Here is a 14675-nt window from a genome sequence, read left to right as displayed (position 1 = left end):
CGCTCTGGATTCCCGTGTTCTCTCTGCTCCCCCGGTGCTTGCGTGTGCCCCATGGTAGGCCGCTTCACTGTTACTCGTTTGGCTCAAGTCCCAGGAGCTTGACAACCAAGTTCCAGAATAACAAGATGTCCTCCTGGCTTGCAGGAAAGAACAAAGCCATGAGTCCATCCATTTTAGTGTCCTTGGACACAGTCATTTAATCTCACTGACTCTTGCTTTGCTACAGCTTGTGTGCCCACTGGGTTTCTCAGCCTTGGCACTTGTGACACTTCGGGTCATGTCATTCCTTGTTGCAGGGGGCTGTCTTGCCCATTGTAGGGTGGCCACATCCCTGGCCTCTGCTCTCTTGATGCCAGTATCACATACTGCCCACTCCTGTTATAACAACCCAAAATATCCTCAGACGTTGCCAGCGAGCCACTGGGCTAAGACTTCCAAATACTAAAGAGCATTCACTTATTTGGGAAGAGGATTCTTTCTTTCTACAAGGGCGTAAGGATCAAGTGAGGGAATTCATAAAAATGTTTTTAAAAAAAGACTATGCAGTTGTTTAGCCTTATATTGGTATCTTTCATTTTAAAGATTTATTTTAGAGAGAGAGGAAGGTCAGGAGAGGGAGAGAAACATTGATTAGTTGCCTCTCACACCCCCCCCCCCCCCCCCGATGGGGGACGAGGCCCGCACCCCAGGCATGTGCCCCAACCAGGAATTGAATTGGCAGCCTTTCACTTTGGGGGACAGTGCCCAACCAACTGAGCCGCGCTGGTCAGAGCTGATACTTTTCATCTGAAAAGACAGAATGATGTTTGGGCCTAGGATGGCCTGGATATTCCCATCCTCCGGAGCCACCTCCCATGCCTCTCTGTCATCAAGACCCTCACTTTTTGGGAGAGGAGTTCTTGACTTGGGTTATAGACCCTTAACGGATCTGAAGATAGTATTTCTGCATGATTGTTTTCCTCTAATCCCAGGTTTTATCACCCTGCCAAAGAGGTTCAAAGGTTAAGAATCAACCAAACTTCAACCCACCCATCAGTGAATGTTGACAGAGGGTTGACCTTGAGTGGTTTGGGCAGAAACAGATGAACATACACACCTCCTTCTCATGTCAGTGCCCCCAGCTCCTAGCTGATCTGAGTTGCCCAGCTGCAGGAACTCCAGGGGTGTCTGTGGCTACCTCTGCTCCAGCCTGCTGCTGGTGCTCGCCAGCTGTGCTCACGCACCAGGCCTGGACCCCGAGTCTACCGTGCGTGTCTTTCAGGCTGTCTAGGCAGACCTGGGGGCTATGAGCGCGGTTCTGTAGGGCCTTTCCCCCTGGCATGGTAGAGATGCCGCAGCTCTCCTGCGAGTGCTTGGACGTGTGCCTTTGGTGGGGTGGGGGGCCGGGTGCAGGAGATTCCAGACCATAGTAAGACTTGGGCTCCTGTGTAAGAGATGGAAGTCTACAAGGTAATCCTAACAACATTGGTGGTCCCCTCCTGGAGGCCAGACGCTGGTATTCAGGTGCTTTGTGAGAGATGGGACCACAGCAGTGTACTTCCTATTGGTGTTTATCAGGAGGGATCTTCTACATCACAGCAGCGTGTGATCGGTCGGCACGCCCCCTTCCAAGCAGATTTTAACAATACAGTAGTTCCTACAGTGGGAAGTGCACAAAATAAGGGCCACCCTAATTTTAGAGCTAGTTTCTCCCAAGAACATTCAAGCAGGTAACATGTGAAGCACGTCTTTTCTACCATCCCGTCCCCTACCTCTGCTTTTATGTTGGCAAATGCGTATTTTAAGGCAGAGCTGCACGTATGTTCTCATTAAGTCAGGAAGCAAAGAAAAACACTGCGGAGGGGAACAGACTGTTTAATCCTGCCCGAGCGAGCGTGCTGGCTCAGCTCCCTGCATGCGAGGAGGTGCTCGCCCGGCAGAGCGGGCACAGGGCAGCCGCAGCGACCACGCTGCATGAGAGTTCAGAAGCACCTTCTGTAGAGGAAGCAAGGCCCGTGCTCCTCGTACTCAAAGCGGTGGACCCACAGTGCCTGGAAGCCCTGGAGCGATGCCAGGATGGAGCCACCCGTCCACACCGCAGTGTCTCTTTCAGGCAACACGTTGACCTGGGGGTTGTCATGGGGACACAAGCTGCTCAGCTCCTTCTGCAGACGGTTAGGGAGACCTCTGAGCATAGTGCTGCCCCCGCAGAGCAGGATGTTCCCCATGAGGTCCCGTTTGAGGGCGATGTCGCACTTGTTGAGGCAGGACACCGTCTGGGTGTGGAGGCCCAGCTGCATGGACTTGATCAGAGACGGCTTGAAGAACATCTCCGAGCAGAGGAACCTCTCCTGGCCCAGGCTGATCTGCTGCCCGTCTGGCAGAGTGTACTGGGTCGTGTGCGCAGTAGCTGGGACTTTCTTCTCTTCGATGGGGTCCAGGGCCACGAAGCAGCGTGTCTTCTTGATGTCCTCCACGATGCCCATCTGGTCCTCGGTGAAGTGTTTTCCTGAATTGTTCATCAGGCCCAGTAAGTAGGCTGTCAGGTCAGAGCCCGCATAGTCCAGCCGTCCCGTGATGCTGGGCAAAGGATAGCCTTCAAAGATGGGGACCACATAGGACACGCCGTGGCCGACCTCCACAATCAGGCCGGAGGTCTTGCCGTAGGAGTACATGGACAGGCGGGACTGGTAGGCGATGTGCATCGCGGGCATTCTGAAGGTCTCAAACAGCATTTCGGCGTACTTCTCTCTGTTGCTGTGCGGGCTCAGGGGTGGGTCCGAAACCAAGACCGCATGCTCCTCGGGGGCGATCTTCATCTCTTGCTGGAAGAGATATTCCCAGATCGCCTGCACAGAATCCCAGTCCACGATGATGCCGTGCCGCAGAGGGTTGATTAGCTTGAGATGAACCTCTGGATTGAGGAGCTCCCGCCCCACGAATGTCTGTTTGCGGCTGTCCCCCGTGCTGGCGGTCTCCGTGCAGGACTTGCCCACAGTCGATGAGATCTTGTGGCTGGGCTTTGGCAGCCCAGCGAAGCCACATTTACAGTAGCCAGTGCCAAGGTCCACGACCACAGCCTTGGTCACCTTTACCTTGGGCTTCTCGTTGACCTCTGCTGCTTTAGTAGGTTCTGGCTCCGAACAGGTGTGGTGGACCCACACAGCCCGCTTGGCGGGGCCATCCTTCAGGAAGTCCGTCTGCAGGACCTGGGTGTTCGTGGGGGCCTGTTCACCCTTCCTCTTGTTAGGCCCGTCGCCCATGACTACTGCCGGGGGGGCCCACGTGCTATCAAGAGCCATCTTGCTCTCAGGGAGTTCCTTGATCCCACTGGCTTCAGAGCCTGAGAGGCTAAATCAGAGGGCACCTTGAGAATTTTCCCAAAGATGACATCATTGATTATGACATAATCATGACCTGGGGCTTTCTAGGTACTGGGAAACTTTGTCCTACGTTAGGGTCGATTTGGGTAGGATTTTTGAGGCGATTCACCTTTGTCTAAATTTTGTAGTCAACCTGGTTCATCTAGTCAATATTTATTGAGTGTTTGCTCTGTGTAAGGCAGCTGGGAATAGAAGGCAGAAGTGAAACAAGAAAATTCTCTGTCCTTGTAGAGCTGACATTTTAATCAGTGGGAGTTGGGGAGACAGGGACAATAACTGAAAAGGGACGGGGAGGGTGGCCGTGGTAGGGTGCCTGGGCAGGGCCCCCGGAGACAGCGACACTGAGGGAAGACCTGCAGGGGCGAGGGAGAGAGCTGCATGTGTGTCCAAGCAACGGACGCAGAGGAGCAGAAGCAGACACGCTTCTGACGAGCTGGAGCAGGGGTCGGCACACGTGGGCCTGTGGCCTGTGTTTGTGAATAAAATGATATTGGGACACAGCCGCTGTCTGTGGCTGCATTTGTTGAGTCATTGCGACAAGGGCCTGTATGGCTCCCAAAGCTGAACATAAATATTGCCTACCTGGCCTTTTCCAGAAAAAGCTTGCCAGCCCCCGAGTTCGAGGATTCCAAGAAGGTGGGTGTGGCTGGAGTGGAGAGGGCGAGGTAAAAGACATGGCATAGGGGAACTAAGGGGGCAGGAAGGGTGAGCAGCTCATGTTGGGCCTCCTGGGCCATGGCGAGGACTTGGGCTCTCACTCGGCGTGAGGTCAGTGCCAGAGGACTCTGAGCAGGGAGTTAACACCATCCGATTTAGCTCTCAGCAGGAAGTACTTGCTGCCATGGTGATTGGGCCAAGAACTTTTATCTCATGTGTTCCTTAGGACAATTTGCAGAAGAATTATTTTTGGACACCTATTTGTACACACGTTTATCCTTCACCTGGGTCAGTGGGTTGGCAATGAAATTAGACCTTATGGAGATTCACTGATGAGACCATGGAGGCTCTTAAGTGCGTAACTCACCCCAGGATGGTCCAGCCAGCAGTAGCAAGCTCTCCTGATGACAGCTTCTTCCCAGGGGTGAGCTGTAGACAGACCTTGATGGGACCAGCACCAGCCTCTGAGGCTGCTCAGCCACCGCCTCCCGTGCCATCTCTGAAGCTGGGCTTGTTGCTGCTGACACCTGCCGCTCTCCAGGCGCCCAGAACCCAGCCTTACGGTGTGCAGCCGTGTGCTCCTCATGAAAGGCAGCCACTACAGTGGTGGGCTTCCTCCTTTAAGGGAGTTAGTTACTGGGGGTGTCCTTGGCTCCTTGTGGGCTGTGAGAGAAGACAAGGACCAAGTCCAGTCTTGTGAGCCTTGTGACTGTCTGATGGCAACAGCCAAGCTGTCATTTCAGAAACAAAATCTCAGCTTCTTGGTTCATTGGGTAGAGGGTGAGAGCGCATAGAGTTTTGAAAGAATAGGGAAGTACTTTTCTGTATACCTGGCTGCCTGAAAAATAGTTTACTTGCCTCTGCTCTTCAGGGGTTTCTATGGCCAACTTGCATTGTTTGACTTTACTTCAAAAGAACTTACAGGATAAGGCATCTTTAATTTAGAAGCATCTGTGTTCCTTCTCAACCCTTCTTGAATTTTGAGAATCTGCAACTGTGTAATACATTTTTCTGCCCTGGATTCCTGGATGGATCTGTATTCCTTTTCTATTGCTGCTGTAACAAATCCACAAATAATAATGGCTTAAAACACAAATTTATTATCATTCTGGAGGTCAGAAATCCACAGTGGGCTAAAAGCAAGGTGTTGGCAGGGCCTGCTTCCTTCTGGAGGCTCCGGGGTCTAGTCCTTCCCTTGCCTTTTCCAGCTCTCAGAGGCCGCCCACATTCCTCGTCTTGTGGCCCCTTCCTTCACTTCAGAGACCTCTCAGACTTCGGCTTCTTTTTTTTATTTATTTATTTATTTATTTATTTTTAGAGAGGGAAGGGAGGAAGATAGAGAGAGAGAGAGAGAGAGAGGAACATCAATGTGTGGTTGCTGGGGGTTATGGCCTGCAACCCAGGCATGTACCCTGGCTGGGAATCGAACCTGGGACACTTTGGTTCCCAGCCCGCGCTCAATCCACTGAGCTACGCCAGCCCGGGCTTCGACTTCGGCTTCTTTGTCACACCTCTGACCTGCCCCCTCCTGTCTCCCTGTCAGTATGACCCTTGTGATTCCTTTGAGCCCGCCTGGGTGTTCCAGGGTAGTTAACCATCTCGAACTCCCTAACTCACACCTCTGCAAAGTCCCCTTTGCCACGAAAGGTAACATAGTCACAGGTGCCAGGGGTGAAGATGTGAACAGTTTCCAGGGGCCATTGTTCCCCTGGCACTCAACCCGTGCACCCCACTTCACTGAGACACTCAAATCCTGACACGCGGTTTCACGTGCTCCTCCCCCTGCCTGTGCTTGCCCATCCTTCCCCTTTTCTGTCGTCGTAGGTGGGGGAGGTGCTGTGCCAGCTAAAGGCCAGTCACTCCACCGGGTCTGTCACAGGGTCCTCATGATCCATCCTCAGGCTCCAGCCAGTGGACTCTGTTCACTCCTTTTATGCTCCCTGTCAGGATATCGCATGCTTGGGTGTTCTTTCCTAAGTGAAACGCCTTCCCCCTTGGCTTCCATGTGGCCCCTTGTGTCCCTTCTCTGCTCTCGGGGCCACCCCACAGTGGTATGATGGGAGAATATAGAGGCTGTGGGCACTCTACACCCAGAACCTCCAGTGCCTGTCACACAGACCCCGCACCTTGTCATTAGCCATCTGGTGGGGTGCCTCAGGGTGGAGACTCTAGATTTGCTCCTGCTACCTTGGACTACATTTTCTCATTGGATCACACCTACTTTTGCTTCGCTGGCCCAGGACCAAAACAAAACAAAACAAAACAAAACAAAAACCAAACAGATTAAAAAAAGGAGGTGATCCTCGAAAACAATCCCGAGGTGACTGATATCTCAGTTCCCAGCTTCCAGTTTTGAGACACGACTCACCCTTGACCTTTGACATAAAGGTGAACCAGGCCCCTGTACTTCAGCAGTTGTGGGAGGGAAGAAAGAGAATCTAGTAAGGAAAAGGCCAAGATACAGCATCTTTTTTCATACGTGAAGATTCCTGGTTCCCACCCCAGCCTTACTGAATCGAAGTATTTCCAGCCGAGGGCTGTTTAGCCCTAGGAATCCAGCTCTTCAATGCTGACATTGGGCACCCCTGAGTCAGGGGCTCCCAGCAAAGAAGAGCGTTCCTTGCCAAGGAGACACTGTGAGCCTCATTCCCAAAGCTCAGCCCCCACTGGGGTAACCCGAACACCAAGACTATGTCCATTTTCCTCGAGGTGGAAGGGAAAGGAGCTCTCTTCGGAGAGTGGAGAGACTCCACTGAGGACCCAAATCTGGCTCTGGATCTGGCTCTGGAGCTCCATTTACCACAGTCGAGTGGTCTCTAGGCCAGCACACCCCTGTCTAAGTCAGCATGCCCTGGTGGGAACACACTGTCTCCCTCTGTGTGAACTGCTCCTGCCCCTGCACTCTCTCTTCCTATATGAGGGGCCCCACCATCCACCTGGCTGTCGAGACAGAAACCTGGAGGCAGTGGATAGGGATCAAGTTGATGAGGGGACACAATATTGCTATGATCAGAGTCAACTAACGTTTTGAGCAGTTTGCCCGAGGTCATACAGATTATACTAATAGTGATGAAGCTAGACTTGAACTCGGGCCTTTGGAGTGCCATTCCTTACTCATCTTTCTATTCTGTACTGGCTTTCCACGAGGAATGGAAGAAGTGGGCTTGGGTTTTGGTGAGCATTGCTGTTAAGTTGCATGAGGATTGTCACGTGGAAGAATCAGCTTGCCCTGCACAACCTCAAATGTAGATCCAAGACCAATTAACAGCGTCTTCAGAGAGGTACATAGGTAACTCCAAGCTGAGGAAGAGTTTTGACCCACAGCTGTTCACGCCAGATCAAGTGTCCAGTCCTCAGGTTCTGTGATTTGTGACACCACCGATGGAGCATGGTGGTGCTCATAACTGTGGTCCTCGTAAAGTTGTTCTCCACATAATCCAGTTTCAGGGTACCATGGTTCAAGAAACAGTTCAGCAAACAAAAATGCGCAGGAGTTCTTCATGAACATTTTTACATGCTTTATAGTAGTGTTAATTATGTCTTAAAACCCTCCTTTTCAGCCCTGGCTGGTGTGGCTCAGTGGATTGAACACTGGCCTGTGAACCAAGGGTCACTGGTTCAATTCCCAGTCAGGGCACATGCCTGGGTTGGGGGCCAGGGGATATGTAAGAGTCAACAACACATTGATGCTTCTCTCCTTCTCTTTCTCCCTCCCTCCCCCCTCTCTAAAAATAAAATCTTAACTTTTCTTTCCTGTCCATATCACCTAATCCCTCAGCAAGGTCTGCTCTTCTTAATTCTGTTTGAAAACTCAGTCCCAGTTGTTTCTCTCCCCCTTTTTTTTTTCTAATTTCTTTATCACCATAGCCCTAATGTTTGTTGGTTTGTTTTGGTAGGGCGGGGGCAATTTGGGATGGAGGGCCCTATGGAAATCTAATGAATTTGTCCATTCTGGATGACAGACTATCTTTCTGTCTTTGGGCAGAGGTAAGAGGTTCATCTTTCTCCCTTACTCTTCCCATCCAATCCAATCATCTAATGTAAGTGCAAGGCTTGAGGCTGGAGGTGGCGCAGGAGCCAACCAGAGAAGGCCTCAAACGCGGATTGAATTGGGGAGCCATCCAGTTGGATTAGATTCTACCTTCTAAACTTTTTTAGAACATGTCCCTTGCTCTCTTCCACACAATCACATGTCTAATTTCGGCCAGCTCTGAGTCTTACATGAATTTTTTTTTAATCCTTACTTGAGGAGATTTTTCATTGGTTTTAGAGAGAGAGGAAGGGAGAAAGAGAAACAGCAATCGGTTGCCTCCCATATGCGCCCTGAACAGCGATTGAACCTGCAACCTAGGTATGAGCCCTGACTGGGCATCAAACCCACACATTTTGGTATATGGGACAACGCTCCAACCGACGGAGCCACACAGGCCAGGGCCAAGTTTTACAAGAATTTCTTCAGTTCTCCTTCCAAGTCTCAGAATTTTGCTCCTCTTTATTATAAACACAGATCTTTCTAAAATTTTCCCAGAAGTCAAATCTGACCACTCCTCTCAGTCGTCATGGTTTGCCAGCTGTCCTCAATTTAATCCAAGCTCCTGCTCCTAGCGGTTGAGGCACTCCCTGGTTGGCTCCGTGACCCCTCTAGCTTCGTCCACTCCTCCAAACACCTTCCCTACAGGCAGTCTCCCACCATGCCCCCCGTTGAACCTTTGCTCAATTGTGCTTTCTGCTGGGGATGTCTTCTCCTCCTCTGAACTACCTGACAAATACCCACACATCTTTCAGAACTTGAGTTAAGCATCATGTCTTAGGGGACCTCTGACTGCCTCCTTCCAGTGAGTGCTCCGAGTTTTGTGCACCTCTGCTCCCCCAATAGACTTTCACCCGCAAACTCCTCTGCATCTATTCCACCTTCTTCCCACCCAGACTGAGCACTGGCAGTGGCTGGGTTTCTCTCTGTCACCGTCAGGCTATACTGGGCTGGACCCACCACAAACCATAGTAAATGTTGAATGAAAGAATGAAAGTACTATTGGGGCCTTCACACTCTTTAGGGAGACCTGGTGCATAGGGATTGGATGAACTTGGCTTGAAGTACAAACTCTAAGAGCTGTCGGCTCATGGGCAAGCCATCGGAATGCTGAACCCAATTTCCTCCACTCTGCCTACCCACGGGATTCTGCGAAATAACCTGTGAGGTTTCTGGTAAAGTACCTGGCTTCCTGTAATGGCTCAAATATGTATCACCCTGGCATTCCAGAAGCAGAGGAGAAAAAAGTGTCCAGTTAGTGAGCAGAGGGAGTGTAAGGGGGCCAGGAGCAGAAACCCCTGAGACCCCAGTGTGCTTGGGTTTCTAAAACAGGGCTGGTCACCTGCTCTGTCCTGAGCAAAGTCAAGTCAGGCGGATGGGGGTGGGGTGACGGATCATGGCTCCCCAAGGCCAAGCCCTCCCCAGGCTGTTGGAATGGACCAGCCCCCAGTGACATCACAATCCTGAGTGGTTGCCAAGGCACTGCTGGAGGTGGGCCTTCCTTTCTCTCCACGGAGCTCTAGGATGTGATGTGAGAAAGGTGAGCAAGGAAGGCAGATGGCTTCGAGGAACAGCCAGAGCCCCGTGCCCATGGGCACGGCTCAGGGTGACCCTGGAGAGGCAGGAATGCTATCAGCTCCCGATGCTGGCATTCGGGACACAGGTTCAGCTACTCAGCTGAAGATGAAGCCCAAGTATGTGCGCAAGATCAAGGCGCTCGTTATCGACCTGGGCTCGCAGTACTGCAAGTGTGGCTATGCAGGAGAGCCGAGGCCCACCTACTTCATCTCCTCCACGGTGGGCAAGCACTACTCCGAGGCGGCTGATGTGGGCGATGCCCGCAAGGAAACCTACGTGGGCCATGAGCTGCTCAACATGGAGGCACCTCTGAAGCTGGTTAACCCTCTAAAATGCGGCGTTGTGGTGGACTGGGACTGCGTGCAGAACATCTGGGAGTACATCTTCCACACCGCCATGAAGATCCCCCCGCAGGAGTATGCTGTGCTGGTGTCCGACCCCCCGCTCAGCCCCAGCAGTAACCGGGAGAAGTATGCGGAGCTCATGTTCGAGACCTTCAGCATCCCCGCCATGCACGTGGCGTCCCAGTCGCTGCTGTCCATCTACTCCTACGGCAAGACCACAGGGCTGGTGGTGGAGAGCGGGCACGGCGTCTCGCACGTGGTCCCCATCTCAGAGGGCAACGTGCTGCCAGGCCTGACTGGCCGCGTCGACTATGCCGGGGGCGACCTCACCAACTACCTGCTGCAGCTGCTCAACGAGGCCGGCCACAAGTTCACTGACGACCACCTGCACATCATCGAGCACATCAAGAAGACGTGCTGCTACTCAGCTTTGCTGCCGGAGAAAGAGCTCGGCCTGTCCCTGGAGGAGCTGCGCGTGGACTACGAGCTCCCGGACGGCAAGCTCATCACCATTGGCCGTGAGCGCGTGCAGTGCGCAGAGATGCTCTTCAAGCCCACCCTGGTGGGCAGCACCCAGCCCGGCCTCCCTGAGCTCACAGCGACGTGCCTGGGCTGCTGCCAGGGGGAAGGCTTCAAGGAGGAGATGGCCGCCAACGTGCTGCTGTGTGGTGGCTGCACCATGCTGGATGGCTTTCCTGAGCGCTTCCAGAGGGAGCTGAGCCTCCTGTGTCCTGGTGACAGCCCCACTGTGGCTGCGGCCCCCGAGAGGAAGACGTCCGTGTGGACGGGAGGCTCCATCCTGGCATCCCTGCAGGCGTTCCAGCAGCTCTGGGTCAGCAAGGAAGAGTTTGAGGAGCGGGGCAGTGTGGCCATCTACACCAAGTGCTGAGCAGTGGTACCTGGACAGGCCAGGCCTTTGGGGATGACCTCAGGCCACTCTATACATTTACAGAATTTCACATAAAATTTTAATGCAATGCTCTTGTCTAGTCTGGATTTCTTGCTTTAGTCAGATAGCAGAAGGTGGTGGTGAGTTAGGAGTAGAGGTAGGAGCACCTTTTGCTCTTCTGAGTAAAGGGGGGCAGCAGGGTTGCCAGGCAGGTGGGTGGGGCTCTCCTCACTGGCCCCTCCCCTCATGAGGGTGACATCATCTCAGAGCTCAGAGTGTCGCTTCCTGTTCCTTTAGTTCCTTGGTTGAAAGCCCAATTCAGCACTCACATTGCTTCCTCGCCCGCCCTTGGACCAAGGGGGAAAAGAAGGCTCAGATTAAGGGACTAGTTAAGTCCCTTAGTTAAGTCCCTTGGGTCATGTAGTTAAATGGTGGGCAGGCACTCACCACCAGGTGTATGATGTCCAGTTCCAGTTTCTGGCCCCCGGTCACCGGTCCAGAGCTTCATCATTGCCTGATTGTCCCAGGCACCCTCACTGCCTGCCCCTTCAGAAGTGCAGCCCACAGGTATGTGTCTCCTGAGTGTGAGGGGCCATTTCTGCCCACCCACCTTTCGACTTCAGCCAAAAAATTGCAGCTTTTTTTTTTTTTAAGTCACAAAGTAGAGCCAGTGAATCCACAGGATGTTGAAGGACCCCAGGGGGCTGTTTGGAAATCATGTGGTTCTCTCCCTCCTGTCAAAGTGGGGACCAGGAGGGAGGGGCCATGTTGGATGAATCCAGGTCTCCTGACCCAGGTCATGATTATTTCCAGAAGGACAAACACAGACTAGGTGACTTGTAAACAACAGAAATGTATTTCTCCCATTCTGGAGACTGGAAGTCCAAGACTGGGGTGCCAGCATGGCCCAGTTTCAGTGAGGGTCCTCTTCTGGGTTGCAGACTGCCGACATCTTGCTGTGTTCCCCTGCTGGAAGGGATGAGGGGTCTCTCTGGGGCCTCAGAGAGGGCGCTAATGTCTCTCCTGAGGGCTCTGCCCTCGTGACTTAATCATCCCTCGAAGGCCCCATCTGATACTTGGGGCATGAGGTTTTCAACACACAAATTTTGGAGGTGGCATGGAGCACAAACATTCAACCTATCACAGTGATTCTTAATGGTTAGCGACCATTAAGCACTTACCAAGCATCTACTATGGGGCCCAGAGCTGGAGACCGAGAAATGACCAGAATGTGGCCCTTCCCTCAGGATCATTCAGGCACAGCTAGTGGGGGATTCCGTGGACATGACGTTGGTGAGGAGACATGCCTGAGCTCAATGTTTTTGGGGTGGGAGGGTGGTGTGTTGGAAAGCCATAAATGTAGAAGCGCTAGGCATGGTGGCCACTTTGGGACTTTGGGGCTAAGGGAGACCTGTCTGAGTCTCGTGAGATTTCAGCTGGTGAATGACAGTCCACTTAGAAGATGATGCTTTCTGCCTCTCTTTCCACCCTACCATCCTGATGGAGCCTGTGACCGGGGGCCCATGACCAGGTGTCCGTGGGATCTAACATGTGAGCTGTGTAATCTGATGGCCTGCCAAACGTCTCTGAGCCACCTCTTACCTTAGACCTGTTTAGGGGCACTCTGTGAGGGTCCTTCTGTCCTGGAACTGTACCAGGGGCTACAGACTTGGCAAAGAACCAGACACAGTCTTAATTGCTTAGCACCTTGCTATCCAGTCCTTCCCCATTGCCCAGAATCAGGCTTCTAGCCTGGATTTTGAGTTCTCCTGGGGCGGCAGAGCCTTGGTGTTCCGCAGGAACTTGGGATCTTCCCTGGGGGTTGCAGACTGGAGGCCTGTAGGCTCACAGATTTTGTTTGGCCAGCACAGTGTATAAATTGTTTTACTTAAATGCAATTTTTTTCACTGGGACCTATATTCCTCAGATTGCCAAAGTCTCTACCACCCTGATGCCTCATATGTACTTGCTCTTCATCATCTTTTGCTTAATTAGACAGCACTCATTTCTATTGCTTGCAACCCAAGAACCTTTGATCAGTACTAACCCTAAAAACTTGATGAGGTACACAGAGAGAAGTAGAGGCTTGTAGAGGGGAAAGTGATATGCCCCAAATCACACAGGCAGTAAATGAGTGTGGCTTGTGAACCCCCCTCCACGTGCTGGCCTCGGAGATCTCCAAAGCCCATGTCTGTGTCTACCTGTCCCGACCCCATCCCCTCCTCCTTATCCCCACATCCTCAGCAACGTCCCCTGTCCCCACAGTCACAGCCTCAGTGCCCTCACTGCATGCTCTCCTCCTCCAAGAGCATCCCTGGTGTGGCAGAGCCTGTACAAACACCGATCACTTCATCCTTGATGTGAAATTTATTTAAGCCAACCACAGGCACAACAGGGGGTTTAATGTGGGTCAGCGATTTCAGTTTAAGATGACTAACTTTTTTGTTTGTATCCTTTCCCTCCTAAAACTGAAAGTGATGGTGGATGAACACAGGTGTATAATCTCACGGCAATGAGGAGGATTCGAGAGAGACCACAGAGGGCTAGAGATTTCCCCCCACCCCCTGACTCTGGGAGAAAGAAAGTAGGTGCAGGGCAGGATGGCTGCAGCCAGAAGCACTCGGGGTGCTCCTTGCAGGTGAGGGCAACTTCCTGTCCTGAAGAATGGGAAATGGTTTGGGCCTTGAAATGCCAAGTAGAGGAAGAATAGGAGTGAAGTATTCGAGACAAACGGGGTAAGGGAGGGGTGGTAACTAAAGGTCTCTGAGAGCACAGTGCCCCTCTCCCTCCCCACCAGTAGAGAGGTGAAGAACATGACCAGCTTCTAAGTGTCTGACTAAATTCTGATGCGAAAACAAACACATACAAATAAAAAATCGAAGAATTCTGCATGAAGGCGATGCTAGCAGAGGGAAGTGTAGAGGAGCATAGTAAGTGCAGCTCATGATCCCTGCCTGTGTCCCTTTGTCCCTCCTCTAAACCTCAGGACACTCAGACCCAGCTAACACTCCCCAGGTGGAACCTAGAGTCGATGCCTTCATTTCCCCCTGGTCCCTTCCCCACATCTCCCAGTTTCTGCATGGGCACCAGAGTGGCCCAGGGCTGTCTGCCAAGGCGGGGGCATGTGACCAGAGCTAAGCCAATCAGAGCCGTCCATCTACTTTGCCCCAACGATGGGCTGGAGGTGAACATGCGACTTCAGTACGTCGGTGCTGAGGGAATCACATGCCTTTTGCTTGGAAGATTGGCCTGAGATTGGGGTGTGTGGCCGAGAACTGTTGCAACAACGTTTGTTACCAGGACGGAGCCTGCTGGAAGCTGACGCACGAAGGAGCGTAAAACTCAGAGTGCCATACTCTGATGACAAAGTGCCCTACGAATGAAACTGCGCCTAGGGCGCCCTCTACCGTCAGACTTTTGTTTCCGCGAGTCCTGCGGGTGGCCTGGCTCCTCTGAAGAGTGCGTTGCAGCGTTGCAGTTCGCCTCTGAAGACGGGCTTACTGCCTCTGAGCCTTTCTCCACAGTGGTGCTCCTGCGCACCGTCTCCAATGCGCAGGGGCCAGGCCTGGAGAGGCCTGTTACAATGGAAACATTAAGACCAGCACTTCATTTATTTCCCAACAAAAAAGCTACTACACACACAATGAATTTTTATCAAGTCAGTAGAGAATGTCATCATGCGAATGCTAAAGTACGGAAACCTAGCTGAATGTCTGCTCGCCGTCGTCCTTTAGTCTCTTGTTTAGATATTTGTTCCGGAGGTTGGACTTGGAGCTTCTTAAGGACAGGAACCTCAATGTCCTTGACTTCGTCGT

The 14675-nt window shown here is 52.4% G+C and overlaps 2 protein-coding genes across 2 annotated transcripts; one reads left to right on the top strand and one right to left on the bottom strand.

Moving 5' to 3' along the window:
- Positions 1–1961: 1961 nt before the first annotated feature.
- Positions 1962–3281, bottom strand: ACTL7A (actin like 7A). Its single transcript, XM_045840883.1, has one exon. It carries the CDS (start codon positions 3279–3281, stop codon positions 1962–1964), a length of 1320 nt encoding a protein of 439 aa, XP_045696839.1.
- Positions 3282–9606: 6325 nt separating this feature from the next.
- On the top strand, positions 9607–10860 carry ACTL7B (actin like 7B). Its single transcript, XM_045840884.1, has one exon. It carries the CDS (start codon positions 9607–9609, stop codon positions 10858–10860), a length of 1254 nt encoding a protein of 417 aa, XP_045696840.1.
- Positions 10861–14675: the final 3815 nt, after the last annotated feature.

The sequence above is a fragment of the Phyllostomus hastatus genome, unplaced genomic scaffold, assembly GCF_019186645.2.
Source record: "Phyllostomus hastatus isolate PE091 unplaced genomic scaffold, TTU_PhHast_1.1 phas_contig_34, whole genome shotgun sequence".
In the NCBI taxonomy this organism is placed as follows: domain Eukaryota; kingdom Metazoa; phylum Chordata; class Mammalia; order Chiroptera; family Phyllostomidae; genus Phyllostomus; species Phyllostomus hastatus.
The sequence above is the reverse complement of the archived record's forward strand: the minus strand, read 5'-3'. Positions and strand labels throughout refer to the sequence as shown.

Coding starts and splice junctions, on each gene's coding strand:
- ACTL7B (XM_045840884.1), top strand. CDS start 9,607: ATGGCTTCGAGGAACAGCCAGAGCCCCGTGCCCATGGGCACGGCTCAG.
- ACTL7A (XM_045840883.1), bottom strand. CDS start 3,281: ATGGCTCTTGATAGCACGTGGGCCCCCCCGGCAGTAGTCATGGGCGAC.